Below are 19,918 nucleotides of genomic sequence, written 5' to 3'. Positions count from 1 at the left end.
CAGACTGCTAACGTTTGTTTCAGTGCATTTTCTGTCGTTATCAACCTTATTTTAGGAAAAAGTCCTTCGATGTAGTCCAAAACTTTGAGCATAGAAGTTTGTGTAGTGATGTTTCTGTCTAGTGACTAAACCTTGAAGTGAAAAATGGGCCATTTTCCACGTTTTTTTACGTGTCTTGTGGCTTTTTGTATCCTTTCTGCTCCATCTATCAACACAGCTAAAAGAGATTAACATTTTTTTCAGGAGGGCCTAAAGCTTTTTAAAGCTTTTAGGGGATTCTTGAAACACTTTAATAAATAGTAAACACGCTAAAAACCTTTTTAAATATCAGCTCATGAAGCCAAGTTGTGTTTAAAGGCTCGGTACTGGGATGAGTGGCTCGTTAGAGTAGAAATGGCTTTAGCGGTGTTTATAGAGTCACTTCCTTCCACCATCCTTCGTTCCAGCTTGAGAAACTATCACTGGGTTCATTGTCACCGCTGCCTGTGTGGGCAGGGTTGGATCTCCAGGGGGAAGTTTTTTTGGGACTGTTAGGATCTCCGTGTCCCCCCTGCCATTCTTGTCTGGTGAAGAGCCGTGTATTCAGATGCTGTTTTGGGCAAAGATGGGAGCAGGGAGTGGGAACGGGAGCGAAACGGCCTGGAGCAGCTCGTGCTGTGTTGGTGGGTACCCGGCAGATGGGGCTCCTGCAGCAACCGCCGCCGTGCTCCGGGACCGCAAGAAGCGCCTTTAACCCGCTTTCATAATTAATGCTTGGGGAGGAGGAGAGGGCCCTGTGGGATAAATTAGCGGCCATTGAGTGTACATGCTAACAGATGTTAGCCTAAATAAAATGGAAGAAAAGATGCCCACTGACCCAAATTTGTTGCGTTGACACGTTTATTCTGTCTGAAATTTTCATGCTCTGCCTGCTAAGCCTTAATAAGGAAACAGTTCCTCATTCGAGTGTTTCACCACATATGTTTCTACAATTTCATAATATACTGCTTAATGCACGCAGTCCTCCTTGTCTGGGCTGCCTCCTTTGCCATTGTTCTAGGCTGAACCGTCCTCAGCTCCCAGCTTGCATGCGCTCAACCAAGGCTTGGACTGTCAGCGGTGGGACTCTGCCAGGAAACTTAGTGTTTTGTAAACACTTAGGTTTGCTGCTCCGAAAGCTGTTAAATGGTCAGCGCTTCTCTGAAAAGCAAATGGAAGCAATCTTGTGGAAGCAATCCTGCGGAAACAAAAGGCAATAAATGTTTGTGGTCACTTGAAAGGGTTCTGTTTCAGAAGTTGGTTATTGGGTGGGGTGCTGTGCAATTGTCATGTGCTACTTTTGATTGTGATCTGATTTAGACGATGCACTTGTATGGAAACTGCCATGACTTCTTTTTATAACCTGAAGAAGCCTTATGGATTCACGCAGTTGGAAATGTCACCTTGCCATCAGAAGTTCCTTTAAATACCCATTTTTCAATTAAGTCACAGCTTATTAAGCATGAATGTCATTCTGAGCTATGAGTTGAAGCTGGCGCTTCCATGGTCGTAGCAAGTAGGACTGTATAAGGGGGCAAGCCGTAACCGTGAGTATGTGTTTTAAAGGCTGTGAGAAGTTGAAATACCTTCTGCGACACCAGATGCTGATGGTCAGCCCCCAGGCACAACGCTTGCTGTTGGCTGCTGTTCTGAAAGCAGAGCTGAATGTGTCTGGGGCAGAAAAGGTCAAGGAAGGAATAGGAATATTTGAGTAAAATGTTTTTGCAAAGCATTACAGTTTATCTGAAATTAGTATTTCTAGTGTATTGAAACTTAATGTTCTCAGTCACGTCCCTCACCCTGCCACACAGACATTTGTATTAAAGAGCTGTAGTGAATTACCATAGGTATGGTTTGTAGGTAACTGGAGATACAGTGTAGATCTAGATTAAGAATTGAGGAATACTTAGACATGAGATTATTCTTCCATTGAAATCTGAGCGCTGGAGTAAGATTGAGGAGAGACGTAAGTTTTTCTTATTAGCTATTGCCAACTCTGTGCTGGAAAAATAAGAGGGCCTGGAGAAAGGCAGTGTTCCTTGTTATATCTAAGGACAGATGTGGGATGCAGGATGCTGGAGATAATTCCTCATGTCTGTCCTGGGGCTCTCTGCTCCTTGCAGACGAACCAGGAGCGCCTGATAAGTGGCAGCTTTGCTCCGCGGGCCTTGACGCCACGGCAGCTGCGGTGTCTTGCTTGTGTGAGCTTGTTTCGGCCTCGGTGCCGCAGACGTCGGGTGACAGACCAGGTCTGCTCGTGCTTCCCCGGCCTGGCAGCAGCTGCGGTCCCTCTGCTCTCCTGGGACTGCGAAGGCTCCTCACGGACAGCATGGGAGGGGACATCTCCCCAGCGGCACATGTGGTGGGATCCCTAATGGACTTCAGGTCTGGTAGCTTACCTGTCCCCCAGGAGCATTTGGTATTCATCACCTAATTTTTATAACGCTTCCATGTTGATTCAGCTGCTTATTTTCAGCTGCAGACACCCTTAAATGGGGTTTAACTGTTGAAGGACATCTTGTTTCCTCTGGAGACATTTAAACTATGTATTCAAGGTTTTGCGGTATCGAGCCGTGGTGAGAGCTGTTTTCGTGGTTTGTCATTGCTCTCTTCCCCATACTGTTGTCACAGTGTCCCGTTTCAGCAAGGTCCCTGCTGCCAGGAATGGATTTCAGTAAGTGGGGTTTTAACTCTTGCGGGGAGAAATTCTTCCCCATGTGCACTGAATTTTGTTCCCTTCGTTGTCGTTGTACTTCAGATAGTAATAAAAGCTTCTCTGTACCATCTCAGTGTTCTGCAGTTGGACAATTAATTTTTAGTCTCTGCTAAGTAATAAGTGCGAAATAATGTTTGGAAAGTACAATTTTAATTTTCCTTTCTGTAGGACAGTAGAAGCCAGTTTCGTGTATTTGGTCTCCATCACAATGTTAAAATGTTGATTGAAGGTTGTCTTTGGAACTGATCTCTTCCAGCTTTCTCACATGAACCACAACAGGAGAGCCCCAGCGACAGACTTCTTCAGTCCCCAGGGTCTGTTTTGGGCAGATACTAGCGACGGAGCCTCTCCTATACGTAGGAAAGAGGCATTCAAACATCTTGCTCCCAGGCACCTCTGGACACTGTGCTCAGACAGGGGTTGAACTAACCCCTTGCTCACAGAAATGAGGCAGACAAACAGAGAGAAGGCTTTTAGCATGCTCTTAGCAGTGCTGTAATTTACACTGAGCAGGTAGTTTTAATCCGCCAACATTAGACCTAAGTGATTATCTTAACTGGCTATTACATAAACATAGCGGTAGTTAAAATAAAACAAACACTCTTACGTTTATTGTGAATGAAGTAACTACTTACTAAAGCTTGACAGATTCCTGGATTATTCTCCAGGGATTTGTCTTTGACGATTCTAGTCTTTGTGCATCTTATTTGCCTTTCCACACTTACTCTGAATTGAAACCATTTAAAAGCAGATAATGCAAAAAAATAATCCTTAGTCTCTCAAAAGTCTGCATGTAATAGAGTATCCCATTTGCTGAGCAGAGAGCATTGCTGGCGGCACAGAGAGGAGATCCTGGTGCAGCATTGTCTCCCTGCACCCTGGTGTGCAGATAATGGGCTTCTGCCTGCAGCGCTGCTGCTGCCTTAGAGAATTTCTGTGGGGTATGCGTCAGCCAGCCAGGTGCACGTGGTGCAGGAGGAGGGATGCACTTCCCAGGAGCCTGGAGAGAAGTTGTGGGGTGCTCAGATGTGCAGGTGGAACCAGCAAGCGTGAGGTCGCCCTTAATTTTTTCTGAGAGGTAAAAACAAACTTGAGCCCAGAGGGAAGAATGGGCTGTCCTGGAGAAGGTTGGTGAAAAAAGGATCAGGATTACCTGAAAGTAAACTTTCTCTTCTTAAAACCTAGGCAGAATAACCAAGGTACACTTGAGTAACTTTGTGCTGTTACCATTTTTTTAGTTTTTCTTTCTCTTTCTACTCCACAGTTGCTCTTGGTCGGAATCAACCCTTGAAAAAAGAGAAACCGAAATGGAAAAGTGATTACCCCATGACAGACGGACAGTTGCGCAGTAAGAGAGACGAGTTTTGGGACACGGCACCAGCTTTCGAAGGCCGCAAGGAGATTTGGGATGCCCTCAAGGCTGCTGCACACGCTTTCGAGAGCAATGATCATGAACTGGCGCAAGCAATCATTGATGGTGCAAACATAACACTACCACATGGTAGGTTCATCTGAGATGGATGTGGCCAGTGAGAAGTGTAACAGGAGGTTAAGCAAATGAGGTTTTAACATCAAAATCAATTGAGGCAAGCAGTAGTCTCAAACACTGGTATTTCAGCATGCACAATGTCTTCTGTTTGGTGTTTCAAAGCAAAATTATGTTAGTATGTAGAGAAGAGTATGAAAAACCTTCCCAAAAACTTGGTGCTGACAATCTGCTTTAAGATTTTGTACAGGATGCACTGTAAGCACTCACCATTTCAGTTGTTTTCCCTTTCACTCTGTCATTCTGAATTCTGTTTTTTTTTTTTTTCAGGCTCTGTGCTTACTCTGTTCCTCAAAAATGAATCACTTCCCTTTATGCCAAATAGAAATACAGAAAATTAAAAAAAAAAATTTTTGATGGATTTATAGGTTCACTAATCTCAAGAGAAAATAGAAAGGGAGGGTGGGATGGATAAAAGAGGCTGTTCTTGGTGTCCCCTCTACCAGAAGGGAAGTGAAGAGGTTTATGCCAAGTAATGAACTACTTCCAGACATGTGGAACTGAATGCAGTATAAAAGACACTATGTATATGCTGACTCAGGTCTCCTGGGAAGAGAAAAAGGCTGATTTGGAAGATCTCACACCTTCCTTTCTGCGGTAACTGCTCTTCATGAGGTTGACTACTCATGTTGCCCTTTTTTTCTTTCATTGCTGTGTTTAGGATCACAATTTCCTTAAGCAGTCACAGTTGATCACCTATTTCCTTTGGAAAGGGTGGATTTGGTGTCTTTTTTCCATACTGAAGTGTGGAACATTCCTAGTCGTTGTGGCTCAGGATGTTCTTTTTCCCACTCCTGTTCAGCTGTCAGTAGGATGTCACTAACGTAGCTGAGAGGTGGAAAGTTTCAGCGCTGCAACATGACCTGTCTTTTCCATAATTCATGGGCGGCATATTGTAGTCCTCCAGATCCTTGTTTGTTTTCAAGGAGGTTTGTGTTTTGCTGGTTTGACTGATAACGAGTGAGTTTTTGTCAAGGGCAGTTATGCATATGGAAATGGGTTTTGTCAATTATTTCCAGAACCTGCCAATGCCAAGGAAATCTCAGTGTTCCTCTTATACAAACCTGCAACAGTTCTGTCAATATTCTAGTCCTAATCAATTGGAGAGAGAAAAGTAATTCCCCTGCTTATAAGCTAGTGTGATTTTTCAAAAGATAGAGACAGGAGTCAGGTTGTCTAATGTGGAACTGGTAACGTTTTTGTGCCTCTGTTTGTCATACCGTTTTTCTTCCCTTGCAGTGATTCATAAAATTGGCCAGAATATGGAAATCCTAAATTACCTACTAGGTTTCTTGATTTTATGCATCAATACACATTTTATGTATCAATTTTAAATAGCACGCTATATTTACTGTGTCCAAAACCCAGAATATTCTCCTTCTAAATTGATAACGTTACTGAATTGTTGTCCTTCCAAAACATCTACACTGCTGAAAATATGAAGCAGCTGGATATTTAGGCAAGTTGTGAGCTAGTGGGAACTGCCTAAGTGAGAGGGGTCTGGCAAAAATGGATTGGTGAAGATACTGATAATTTTAAGATACCCCTCAAATGGAAATAATATTTCAGAAACTGAGTATTTGCAGACCTAAAATAGCCGCTGTATTGTCTTGCTTAGGTGGTGAAATAAAAATGGTAGAGGTCAGGAAAACTTGATGTTACTGGTGAGTTAAGATGAACAAAATGCAGATTACCTTCCACCATGGTTTCTTACGATGGATGTGAGCTGATCTCCAGATGGGATTTTAGCTTAGTATGAAGAATAACCTCCCTCTGCAGCTCACCCTCTGCAGAGAGGGTCTCATTCTGCTTATGACCGTACACAAAAGACTGACGGAAACATAATTGTTTCAGTAAATGACAATCTGAGTCACAGAGCACGCTCTGGCGGAGAGAGGGATATTATTTGTATAATGCAATCGTGGAATTTGACAAGACCCTGATAATGAACTATTTTGACAGCATCGGATTATGTATTCAGTTTAAGTGTTGCACAAGTATACATACGAAGAACACTTGCAGGGAAATGTTAAATTTATAGCGTCAAGTCATGCTAAGAAGCTGCTCAACGTGTTAGGTCCCTACTTCCTCTGGTTAGAATGGCACAACAACTTGTTGCAGAGGAGGGTTTTGAAGCAGTTCAAGTCTGCTGGGAAGAGGGAGCCTTTGGGTTCTGAGATGGAGTCACTTGTGTGTCCGTGCACTTTCCGTAGCAGGAGAGAGGATGTGCTACGTATACTTCTGACACTACTGCATCTTGAAAATAGTGTTTCTTAGTTTCTTGAATAGCAGTTTACTAATCCCATTCAGAGTTTCAGGCTTGAACTCCCGGACTTTAAGTTTCTGGTCGCAAGCAAAAATGCGAAACTGGGCAGATAACTCACATTTCTCCTCCCTGGGCAGTCTGAGGAATTTAGGATGAATGCCCTGCCCTGGAAATTAGCCCTTTCAATGACTCTGAGTGTAATACTTGAGGGGGAAGAAATATGTGCGCTGTGAAATTCTGGCTCTTCGGCAGAGAATTTGCTCGGGGTACTGCCTACTACTGGCAGACTGCGGCCTGCTTTCTGAGGCCCACATACGGAATATTCAGAATATTTCAGAAATAAGCCAGGAATCAAGCTTGTATCAGAGCCTCTGTTGCCTAGGCAGGCCTGGCCTTTGGTCAGATTCCAAATAGAATATTTTGAGTGTTTATCCGGAATCTTGAGTTGAGTGCAGTGATTTTTGTACCCACAAAACTGAGTTACTTGCTCTTTGTCCATCTTTCTGCTGGTGACACTTGTCTTGTGCATCAGCTGCTTGCGTGGTTCTCAATGTTGTGTGACCTTTCCACTACAGAGAAAGCCACTTCATTTAGAAACTCAAGTGTTTCTTAGTCATCAAGCATTGTTAGTGTCATGCGTGAATAGATTATGAATAAAACCCTTTCATCTGTGGGCTCGGTAGCGCCTGTTATCAGCAAGCTGAGCTTATCCCCAGGCAGGTAGAACAAACAAACTGTCCTTGTTCCAAGTGACACCAAAAACCTCCACATTTTTGTTTACAAAAACCTCAAATTGGGTGAAATTCAAAAAGAGGGGAAGCTAGCTGTTAAGTAATCTGACTGCTTGCATACGCATTAAATACTGAATCCTGTGTGTACCTGACTGGTGCCACCACCTAGATTTACATGTGTGCTTGCCAGCAGTGCAGAGCTCTTCCCAGCGGCTGCAGCTCTGCCCCCCAGGGGTGGACTGCTCCTTGCACTGACACTGGAGCATGGCAGGTGCCACCTGTGTCACCACTCGCATCCAGCTTTTGTACCCTTTTTTATTTTCTACAGCAGTTTACTTGTCTGTGCAGCAAATACACATCCAGTTCAGGCTGTCTGTCCTTCACGGTTAGCATGAGAATCGACTGCTTGCAAAGCCTCCTGAAATAACACACACAAATGCCCACGCATGCTTTTGTTGTCTGGTCCACAACAAGCCCTGGTAGGAACTGCTCCGGAGTGCCAATGTGCCTCCTTGGAGCTTAGGCTTTGCTTCTTCAGGTAGGAGGAAAAAAGGAGGTTTACTGATTAGGCTGTGCATGAAAACGCTGTTTCCTCAAAGCAAGAAAGCATTTAGTAAGATGAAGTGTAGAAATCACGTCAAGATTTTTTTTTCTAAATAGCTTGACGGTGTGGTTCTGGTAATTCTGGCCATGAAAGCTTCTATTCGTGGTGGGATTTTTTTTTTTGACAGACAAGGATGGGACATCCTCCTTTGACTTCATAGCTCACTGAAGAGCCTCAATTCCAAAGGGAAACTGTGTTACAAGCATCAACTAAGATAAATTTCTTTAGTGGAAATAGAGAATGATGCAGTACGTTAACGTGAGACTGTGGCATTTCCTCTCATTTCTTTTGTGTGAGCACAACCAAGGCTTTAAAAAAAAAAAAAAAACCCACAACAGAATAACATAGCCAAACACCTACATTTTAACTGTCCCTGCGTGATGGGCTTGCATGCAACTGTATATTGCTTACAAAATTAAACCTTTGGGAAGTGGAGGAGTGGGAAGAAGGGTCTGGGGATTAAGGAGTGGCAGAGGTTTGCAGATAAAGATACTGGCCTGGCTGATGCTGCAAATATAAAATTGCTATTTCATGCTGAAAACCTGTAGGGAAGTGAGGAAAAATGCATCTCTTTACTGTTGCCTTCAGCCAGATATCTTCCGTGTCTAACCTGAGTGAGAAAAAATCTAACCAATGTAATTTTTCTAATGGATGCCTTTTGCTGTCTTCTGCAGTTAAAAATAGCATGTAAGTATTAAATAAATAAATAAGCTTGTGGGATGGGCTTAGCACTTCTCATCTATCTTGGGTGCCTCTGTGGGATGTACTTAAAAATAGAAATAACATTCTCACCAATTTATATGTTTTTCTGATGTCTTAAAGTAGCACATCCTCAGTACTTTATTAATGAGTCCATTTAAATTTAATGAACACTTTTTGCATGCTTCTTAGCTACTAAGAACAAAATGTTGGAGTGTGTAGTATTTTATTAGGGTCTGCACCAAACGCTAGTGCTGAGCTGAACTTGTCCTGGAAGTAGTTAATTTTAATTGGAATCTCTCTGGGGTTAAGTGGAGTTTTAAAATTTCAGGATGGACACTTAATCCACTGTAGCATAGTTACCAGTGTATTGAATTTATCTCGTTTAATACTATTTGAACGATAAAAGGGCCTCTCTGTTAAGCCTGATGGCTTTGTGCTCAGGAGCAGCCAACTTCTCTGTGCCTTAAAATACAGCTACTGTAGCTCGCAGCGAGCTTTTTCAGTGAGCAGTCTTGCAGCGTTGGCTTTTTGTGTGTAAGCAGAGCTGTCACATTTACTGTGTGTAACACTTGAGATCATGAAAAGTGGGGAGGTGAATATTTACCTTAAATGCTGGGGAAAAGTAAGCGAAATTACTCAAATGTTCTAGCAATGGGTAGAGCGTTTTCTACAGCTTCAGGTGAAATAGTCAACAGAAGACCATAAAAAAAAAAAAGACCCCCCCAAACCAACGATGGTGATGTAAAGGAAGTGTGCATGTTCTGTTTACCCCCACCCTGATTCAACAGAAATATCTGACTCTGGCAAAACTATTTTTCCCCCCTATTGAGCTGTAATTATACATCATGGTGTGGTACTTGCTGCCTCTGGGCTGAGGGCTGCCTGCACTAAAGCTCAGCTCTTAATGTTTGTGCCTCAAGTCCTGCATCCCTCTGAGCACTGTCTCTCATTTGGGTGCGTTTGGATTTCCGAGGCTTCCGTCATCTGAAAGGACGCGTTAATGGCTTAATGTATGTTGTCCTTTAGTGCTCACTGCTTCTTGGTGCAGAACATCAGGAGATGGGGACCGGGATTCAGCAGACCATCAGGATGCGTCTACTCCTCGCTAATTTTTTGTTTGCTTGAAGTATATAACTAGTACTAGGAGAACACTTACAGGTTTTATTTTATAAAGAAAGTTACCCTCTCCAGTGTTGAAAACTCTCTGTTTCTGTTTGCAAATGAAGGTTTTCACACTGTTAGAGAAGACCTTGAGAGTGCAAGGTGTAGAGGAGAGAGGGTGATAGTTAAACACGATCAAACAGCGCATGACACTGGGTAAGTGGGAGACAAGCCCACAGCCTGGGTGTGTTTGGCAGGATGTCAGTGTTGCTTTTAGCATTGATTGCATTCGTTGTGCAGAAAGTCCTGAGGAGGTTGTTATACTACTTTAGTAAATCACTGGGAGTGTTGGAAAACTTCTGCTCCCTGCTGCAGTTGTTATTTCACCTTCGCTCACTGGCTTTGGTGTAAATCAGAAGGAGAATTGAAGCTTTTTTGGAAATGAAAGCTGCATCTGTGCTCAGAAGTGTTGGACAGGCACACAGGGTGTTGATGTTGGATATCTGTGTGCTTTTTAGCCGTTTATGGCTGACGTGCTATTTCTGTGTTAGCTTCATTAGAATTGTGTTATTTTACCTTCATTCAGATGACAATATTACCTTGTTTCCGTCCTTACTGAGATGATTGTGATGTTTGGGGAAGTTTCGGTCAGATAGACTTTGCCTTGCTCTATAGAAGAGAATTAAGTAGTTATGAGAAGTTTTCATATCAAGATCACACTGGTACACGAGAACACATTTTGCTTAAAGCAGTTATCCCCAGCATGTTTGACTGGGTGGACAGCACAGTCTATACTGGCAGTAAAAGCAAACCACAAGCAAAATACCATTTCCTTCTTCCTTGCAGGGCCAAGAAGCCCAGTAGTGATAGGAATGCGGATCTGTATATGCCATCAGTACTAATTAGACATCCAACCAGCCTCGTCCTTGCTCATAAGGAGAGAGGAGGCTGTAAAGACCCTCCCTTGCACAACAAAACGGACCAAGGTTGCATATGGCTTGGAGGGAGTCACAGTAGCTTATTTTTGTAGCAACAGTAATTAAGGATGAAAATAATGTTCAGTGCTTTTATTGAAAAAGAACCAGGCAGCTCTCTGTCCTAGAGATGGTAAGTTAGCACCCGAGAGCAAGCATCCTCTTAAGGTTTTGTCAGCCCTTGGTGCCTGAGCCACTTGGCATTAATTTAATTAAAGATATTACATATCACAGACATATGAACTCATTTGCATTAAAGCCAGATCCTTTATCAGAAGAAGGTTTCTGGTATACAGGAGAGAAATCGGACTTTTTTTTTCCCCTAAGTGGGGCTGAAGCATCATCAAATGATCAGGTATGAATTTTATTCTGCTGTAGATCTTGCGCATCACGTCCTAGAAAATATATCTACTGTGGTGTCTTAACTATTAATGGGGAACATCTGCTAAACTCTTTCTTTCTTTGTGAAGACTCCTGTGCCAGACGCCTGACCTTTCCTAACGTCCAAGAGGTGCTGCACGGGGATGCCAGTGGTGGGGTGCTACTGTAAGAGAGCTTCCTGCAAAGGGCCCTGCGTATCCGTCTCTTAGCCTGATTTTCCAGGCTCCCAAAACTGTAATAACTAAAAGTGAGTTGCTAGACAAAGATGGGAGAGGAAGCAGTAGAAGGTAGTCAATAAGCTCAGGAGTTGGTCTTTAAATTTGTACAGTAATTCAGAAATATCCACTGCAAAATTGTATAGTAGATCTTTAACACTGAGCGTTTAAGATACGTCTCACTTAAAATAAGTAGCTACAAAAGTGGAACTCTAATTTTTGCAATGCTTTGTGCGTGATAGCTATATTCGATTTATTATCTGTTGTGTTGATGCATCTATAGTTGCAAAAATCTATACAGTACATTTCGCAGTGGCACCTTTAGTGTTTTAAATTTCATCTGCTGCTGCCTGTTCAGCTGTAAAATCCTTGTGGGTTTTTTCCACCCTTGCCTGCAAGCTGCTGTATCCAGTGCTGGTGGGTTCAGAAGATAGAAATTGCTTTCTCAGTAGCTTGTTTGTCTGAAGAGATTTCTTAATTGTCATTAAGAAAATATTTTTTAATGTATTATATTGTCTACATTCAAACATAAAAATCATGATGAACCATGTGCTTTTCTGTCTGAATACAGAATCCTCGGTCAGGTTTTTCTAATGTCTGTTTAAAATGATAGTGAATGATATTTATAGTGACTCTAGCTGTCTAATTTTAGACTTCAGCAGAGTTATGAAAGCTTTGGGAGGTCTGACTCTGAAAGCATATCTGTCAATATGATCAGCAGTAGTACTGAGATGAGCATGCAGGCTGTAAAAGTTAAGGAAACTTGAAAATCTTTCTGTCATAGGTATCATAAAATTTACAACAGAGGCTACTTAATTATTTTTGTATGAAGATCTCCCAAGCAGAAAGCAGTTCTTAGTTTGGGAGGAGGTTTTTCTCTTTTTTTCTTTCTTCAGTTAAAAAAAAACACGCCACCACCAAACAAGGGTGAGGAATTCAAACCAAGAAGTGCTGGTGCATTGCAAGGACGCAGTCTGGCTGCTGTTGGCGCCGAGGACATAAGTATGTATTAGGAGGGTGCTCGTTTTATGTCAGTGTTTCTTCTACCCATCGGTGTCTATTTTTAAAAGTTGTTGACATCAAGTTCCTCCCTTAGGCTTATCTTTGCTGAAATGGTTAGTGAATAAATACACTGAGTCCAGCTTTTACTAAAACTGCACCCAAACTGCGTTAATAGCATCGTGCCTGCGAGCAGTGCCAATAGACATTTGAAGAAGGCTGGCACGCTTTGGGGAGAGCCACAGCTCGGCTTTGGTGGTGCCTCCCACAAGTTTCGACCGCTGGGTGTTGCGGTTTAGGTGTCGCTTTACTCTGGGGCACTGACACAGCGCAGGGGTGTGACAAGTGTGAACAGGAGTGCCACCGCCAAGCTGCTCGATCTCCAGCCAGATCTGGGCACCGGCTCCTCGCATGTTCAGCATCCTCTTCAGGGAGCTCCTCTGAGCCCACTCCTGTCACCCTCTCTGTCCTCCCAGAGTACTGCCTGCTGGTGTGAAGCATCAGAAATGCTCTGGCCGTTTCAGTTCTGCTCAGGCATAGTAATTGCTTTTTTCTTAGGAGACTTCTTCTAAATCAGGGATCTTCAACCAGTGCACCCCAGGCTGTGCACGCCCTGCTCAGACACTGAATTCAGCCTGCTGCAACCCGTGCCCTGGGGCTGTTCGGTGGCAGCTCCTCCTCTACCGCCTCTTGTCTCCCTGCTTCCTGGCATCTCCTTCTTCTGTCATAGAGCCCGTACACCTGGCAAGGTGTTTTTTTTTTCTCCATTTGTGAAATGCCTTTTTCCAGGAAGGTGCGTGTGCAAGCAGTGCTGGGGAAGAGTGGATGTGCTGTGCCTATGCTGCAGCCCTTTGCATGAGCCAAGTCCTTTAAAAATGTAAGACTTGAGTCAGGGAGGATCCCTCAGTTCTGTAGTTGCCATCGTTTAAGACCCGCCAGATATTTAGGAGGTCTAACAAGTTGTCTGGTGAAAGGGAGAGAATTGTTTAATTTTTGCCCTGGATCCATGTGACATTTAAAAAGACAAAAGTAAATCACTGCACCAATGATGTTACCTTTTGCTGTCCTTTGGAAAAGGAATTAAATGTAGATGCAAACTATGAAATGTTTAAATGATTTTCGAAGCCCTGTTTTGCATTCTTTTCTACCACTTTGTGGTCATTTAAGAGCAGTAAGTCCATAAGCCTCACTATCCGACTGTGTTGCACAATTGGCAGCTTCAGCTGATTTTATTCTTCTTTTTAAACTAAAACTTTGAGGAGGAGTTAACATACAAAAATGAGTGAGAATACAGCTCTTCCTGGCTGAAAATACAGCACATTATTTCAGTTCCTGGATGCTTAAAGAAATGCATTTGTTTACCTTCACACTGAGAAGGGGCAAATTTGTAGCATTAATTTATAGACTACAGTGCAGCAGAAACATCTTTCCTAGATAACCACTTCAGAGCTGGTAGTGGAAAGCTTTGGAGAAACCTTTGATTTGATTTTTGTGTTCAAGTGGAGTTCTGAATGCTTAAGCTCTTGAGTACTTTACCCATTTCCCTTTTGAAAGCCATCTAGCGGAGAGGGGCAGGGAGATGATGTGAATAACGCAATCCAGCATTGACCTGGAATCTCACAGCCGATTGTTTCTACTCTTGAGGTGTTTTCTCCTGTGTTTGCTTCAGTTTTTACTCCAGAAGGACCCATTCAAAGTGGAGTGTTACTGGGAAGGTGGCTGTAAGGTATAAAATAAACTGAGGTAGAGAGCGCCTCGATTTTTATGTGAAGTGGTATAAAAGATTGCTTTCCTTAATAGTAGAGCTAGACTTTTTTTATACAATTGTTTAGATTGCTTTTACTGGAATCAGAAGATGGATGCAGTGAAGCATGGAAGCAGTACTGTACAGCAAGATGGGGCTGCTTGTTTGCCATGTTCCCATCTTTAGAGCTGTTGACACTTCGGAGGGGGGAAGAGTGTGTATTTTAGCAGGGCAAGCACCATGAACTGATTACTTTGGTGGGGTGTGTGTGTCGGTGTTCATAGTTTACTACAGGTATGAGAGGCAGCGTGGAAGAAAGCAGAACATGCATTTTTCTCAGTTCAAGAGAGCAAGGAGTTGGCTTCCCAACACAGATCGTGGCTGTGGACCCTGAAAGCTTTAAGCAGCGGAGCAAGACTAAGCAGGTTGCTTGCTTTCCTTTATGTAACTTCCTTGTTTCCCCCAGTACATCTGTTCCTGGGGCCACGGGATGGTGAGTGGGGTCATTGAACATCTCTAGGTTTAAATGTCCTTTGCCACAACCTCAGGTTGCTTTTGGCATTGATCAGTTCCCAAGTCCAGTTCTTGATGTAGCTGCAAGCACCTATAGCAGAGCAGCTCAATGGGTGATGCAGGAGCTGGGAGTCAGGCAACTGCTAGGATAGTTTTGCTGCTTAGAAAAGTATCCATCTATCTACAGCCTCAAAAGTGGAGGGGGAAGGGATTGTTTATGAAGGACCTTTACTTTTACAACTAGCAGCTTCTGTGCATTTTGGACAAGTATGTACACCAGCACTGATTTAAAATGCAATGCGCTGCAGAGGAACCTTGGTCCGCCACATAACAAAGTGATTCTTAACAGCATCGTTAAATGCGTTGATCATTTCCATCCCCTCTGCTGGGGAGTTGTAAGCTGGGTGTGATGCCAGGTTTCTGAAGAGCTCTGGGACGTATCCCCTGTGTCCTGGGAGGAGAGTGTTCTACTGTGGTGCGATTAGAGGTGAGAAGCAGAGGTACTTGAAGAGGTGCTTTGATTATCATCCATTGCTAGGCTGTCACTGTGCAGCTTGTAGCCAAACGAAAACCATATGTTTATATAGCATCGTTCATTAGAGAAATGCTCATAAAAGTGAGCCCTTCAAGAGATCCCCTGGCTGAAAACTAGAGAAATGCCAATAAATTCTTTTGTAATTGGCAAATTCCATTTGAGAAGGATGCATCTAGAGTGCCTACTGCACAGTGCTCCAAAGCGTGCATGTTTCTTTACTTCTTGAGGAAGGAAATAACAGCTAGACTAACATTTGGCCACTTTACTGTTTTTTTTTCTGTATTGCAACCACTTTGCATAGCATGTAGTGGAAAGCTCAACACAGTTTTGTGAGAGGAGAATGACAGGAAATGACAATAGCTGATCAGTGAGTCATAATTATAACTGTTTGAATTGGATCGGTGTATCACTACTGCAGGTACTTTTATTTCAATGGTGCACCCCTTTTTATTTTTATTATGTTTTCATCAGATTTCTAGGTGTTGTGGATGCCCCATCCCTGGAATTGATCAAGGCCAGGCTGGATGGGGCTTTGGGCAACCTGATCTAGTGGGTGGCATCCCTGCCCATGGCAGGGGGCTGGAACTGGGTGATCTTTAAGGTCCCGTCCAACCCAAACCATTCTGTGGTTTCTTACAGCCTTCGTGAGTGCTCGTGGCACTGTGGTGTGTCTGTGGCAGCTTTCTGAGGAATCGTGTGTATTCAGTAGGAACTGTACAACTCTCACTGCTGCTCCTGCTGAAGCATCTTGGTGCCAGCAAAGGACACATTACTGCTGTGCAGGCTGGAATGGGTACTTGGCAGGACTCCTAACCTTGAAACGGAGTGTGTTTTCTCAAAAACCTCTTGAGTCCTGATGATCAGCAGCTAAGATAATGCTGTCTGACATTACTGCTGTGATTAATGTTTTTAAAATAGATGCACAGTATCCTTTCTGAGGGATGCTGGATTTCCATGTTTTCCTCAAATGGAATATTGAATCAAGTCATCAGGATGTAAAGCAGTTGTGGCTGACTGAAATAGTTACATATCTAAGTGCAGGTTAGAAGGCATCAACCCTTCAAGTAAAAACCCACTTATGGCTACATCCTACAGTTGTTTTCCTTAAATATTTTTAACTTCTGCTCTTGTTTTTGAAAGGTATTTTGAGGAGCTTCGTCAACATAATTGCTTGGACTCTTCTCAAGTCTCTTCCCCTGGTAGCATATGCCTGTCTGTTTTCTGTCTTTGGTTTCAGTTTGCCTTTTCTGCTGCGGTAAGGACGACCGTACAGCACTGTCTTCAAAACTGCAATTTTTTGTACCATTAACACGTGGCCAGGAAAGTGCAGCTAACTCCTTTAAGGGGAAGAAGAAAAAAGACTGACTGTACATGATGGCCATTAAATGCTCAAAATAAAATTGGCCTCGTGTTGAAAAAATGCCTCAAATTAATTTCAGAAGAATCATTTAGGTTGAAAAATACCTCTAAGATCATCAAGTCTAACCATTTAGCAACGAACGAGCTGCAGACTGCTTGTTGATGGTGTGTTGCAGATCTTCCAGGTAGGAGTATGTCTGCCTTAGGTGAAAAATAATCCTTTGGCATCTGGTAGTGACCAGGACGTGATGTGTAGTTTATTAGATACTCCACAGTGGACTTCTACCCCCTCCTTGACTGCTTACAACAGTGAAAATAAGTATCTGCTTAATCTGCCTCGCTGTCTGCTAGTAAAATGAGAAAAAGAAATATGAAGCGTTTAAAATGTATTCCTCATAGAAAATGTCAGTGTAAGCCAGTGGGAGCCATCTAGGAGCTGCCTTCGCTCTGCACAGGTGGTCTTCAGAGGTGGTATTGTTTCTGTAATTGATAGAGACGTTTTCCCCCCCAAACTGGTGCACCTGAAGCACTGTCTATTAGGAGGCTCGGGTAGGTAAATGAGGGCTCAGCAAGGCCTTAGGTACCTCACTTGCTCCCTGCCCATGGGTGCACCCCGCTCTTCCTCCATGATCTTGAGTGGATAGTGGTCAGGATATCTGTCATCTTTCTCTGTTTTGACTTCAGATACCTGAATAACACAATGATGGTATCTTTTCTACAGACAAAGGCAAGATAGTTATGTTCAGAAGTGTCTGAGTTGTGGGAGATGGTTTCTTTTGGGGTCAGGTGATGACTAAGGAGAAGTCCTACATGGTGTGCTTTACAGAGCTGCACGGTACTCACGAGTCTGCAAGCGACCCAAAAGGAGTTGTTAGTGCTCTAAATCTTCCATATTGTCTTTCAATGGACACTTTGAGGTGGTAACTTTAAGTCATTACAGGGGTTCAGTGAGTATTACAGAATAGATTTACCACTGGAAATGGAAGAGAGAACTCCCTGGTTCCTGGATATCTTGCAGTGCCCAGTGCTTTGCAGGTTTACCAGGCTGGTAAGCAAAGGAGTGTTGAAGCCTCATGAGAGCATGTGATAGACACTGGCTTCATCTGGTGAAATACGGATTTACTAGTAAGGAGAAAAAGTACTAATTTCTAAGTAATTTCATTGTGCAGAAAAAAATCACAGGCCTGTCTTTAGTTCTGTAGCAATCAAGTAAGTTTTTGTAGATTACAGCTGCAGCCAGGTGTTGCATTTTTAACCTGTCCGGGTTCTCATAATCTGTGCAGACTCCCCCAGATTTACACATTTAGAGGGTGATACAGATTTAACTAACATTGTCTTCTACATTTATGCTTACTCAGTATTTTTTTTAATTACAAGTAAGGTAACTCTGAAGGAACAGCGTCTTGAAGGGTAAAAAGGACATTACGTGGAGTAAAAAGCAATTCTGCAGATTTGCTTTAAATCTTTTCTGTAACCTTATTTAATCCTCTCCCCCCACCCCACCCCCTCTTTTTAAATAGTCCTGTATTGTAGTTTTATTTTAGGACATAGGTACTAATGTGGGATTATGTCAGTCTGCTTGACCTCCCTGGAGCCTTTAACATTTTTCCTGGTTATCCTTGGAGACTGAGCATGCAAATGAATGACTCGGTGCTCATTAACTTGGCTTTGAATGTCAGCACAGGGATATGAGCAAGTTTGGGAGTAGTAACAAAATGATACAGGGCAAACTTTTGTCTAGGTTATTCTGTTCATTCTTCCCATCCCCCTGTTGCATGTAGGTAGGTTGTGGAGGGGAATGGATTGCTGTTTAGTCTTAGAAAGCAGACGTCTTTCACATGTCCATCTCTCAACTGTAAACCGATGTGGAACTTCTGTGCATTCCATAAAAGCCTACATTTGCTTTTGTGTTCAGTCTGTGGGGTTGTCTCTAATGCTGTGTTAGCTCAAGCTATAATAAGTACTGTCCTGAGCCAAATTTCCATCCATATCCACTTCTAGCTCATATTAAGCTAAGTCTCAAATATCACTCCGCTGCCCAGAGAGGGCATTGTGGCTGGCAGGGGGTTGCTCAAGGTTAAGCACCCTGACACTGGTCGTGCAGTGGAGATGGAGCAGCTCGAGTTACAGCAACTGTTTGAGTTGCTGTTGGGACCTCCCCTGTGCAGGGCACTACTTCCACTGGTCACACCATGCCTTCTCTGCCTGCCAAGCAAAAGGACGTGCTGTGTCTTGGGGTCGATACAGGAGTCAGTGCAAGGTAGAACAAGTAGCAAGGACAAGTGGTTTGCACCTAATGAGATTAGTCCCAAGCAAAGGTAAAGCTGTCTTTGCCTTTTGTCCTTTATTTGGAAAGGAGTGCAGCAGGCTCTGGCATATTTGTTGGATGATGAAGTAGTTTATGGTGTTGATCAATAGTGCCCTGCTAATCTCAGCAAGAGGAAAATCTTCTTAAAGGGAAATGCAAATAAAGAGCAGTTACCTTGTCTTCCAGGAGTAACTGGAAATAGCAAAGCAGTTTGTCATGTTAGGAAAGTGAGGTTGAATAGCTGGACGTTCTTTATGTGGTTATTATGCAAAATATCCCATTGTAACGGACAAAAGCTTTTTTCCCCTCAGTACACCGAAAACAGTGCTCACAAAGCATGTTGCTGCTCATTGGATGATGGAGTTCTTTTGTAAATATAGGGGTCTAGTTTAGGTTTAACACAACTTCTCCAGTCTGAATGACGTCTTCTCTTCTATCTCTGAAAAAAGAGATGTTTGTAACTTAAGAGCTGATATGCTTTGTTTTGTGGTGGCCTTTCTGCTTCTGTGCATCCTCCCACTGACCAGATAACCAGGTCACATTGCCGAGTTAGCTGTCTGTGGAGGGATATGATGCAGGCTCAGATGATCAGAATACCATCCTTCCTTTTTTTTTCCCCTAACACCGCTTCACCCCCTTAAAGAAAATGGATAATGGAGAACAGCAAACGCAAATAAAAAGGGTATACAGAGGAGCTCTTTTACCAAAAAATGAAAATCTGGTTATCTAAGAAGCCTGTCTAGACAGACATCCATTTTAATGAAATGCAAAGCAGAATAGTGCATGAATACTTCATTAGTAAAAAGACTTGTCATCTTTGAACCCTGATGTAATGTTTCTTGAAAGCTGTTACCTTCTTGCAGTATTAGATTGAAGTTTTACTGAGTGATAGAGAAGTGGCAGTACATATGGTATTGTTAATGTGACAACTACGGAGTGTTAATACATAATTGACTTTCTCTATCAAACCTCATTTGGTTAAAGGAATGCTCACCAATGAACCCGTTCTAGAGCTTATAGCACAGCAAAAGCCCGCAAGGAAACAGAAGTGGAAATTTACTGTAAATGATGCTATGACCGTGTGACTGGTTAACCAGCCTCTGAACCCACAGTTGTGGTTAAAGTTCACTGTCTTCTTGCAATGTTTAGTTCACAGTTATTAGTGATGGTCCTGGTCTAGTTATTGGCTGTCCTCTGCCATGTTGT

The 19,918-nt window shown here is 42.9% G+C and overlaps 1 protein-coding gene across 4 annotated transcripts in view; it reads left to right on the top strand.

The window, feature by feature from the left end:
- Positions 1-19,918, top strand: part of UBTD2 (ubiquitin domain containing 2) — a 54,716-nt gene that overhangs the window by 26,357 nt on the left and 8,441 nt on the right. For all 4 annotated transcript variants that reach the window (XM_040573365.1, XM_040573364.1, XM_040573366.1 and 1 more), the window contains exon 2: positions 3,999-4,235. In XM_040573365.1, coding sequence (XP_040429299.1) covers positions 3,999-4,235 — 237 coding nt within the window. The remainder of the gene's footprint in view (positions 1-3,998; positions 4,236-19,918) is intronic.

This window comes from Cygnus olor, chromosome 14 (genome assembly GCF_009769625.2).
Source record: "Cygnus olor isolate bCygOlo1 chromosome 14, bCygOlo1.pri.v2, whole genome shotgun sequence".
Classification (NCBI taxonomy): Eukaryota; Metazoa; Chordata; class Aves; order Anseriformes; family Anatidae; genus Cygnus; species Cygnus olor.
The sequence above is the reverse complement of the archived record's forward strand: the minus strand, read 5'-3'. Positions and strand labels throughout refer to the sequence as shown.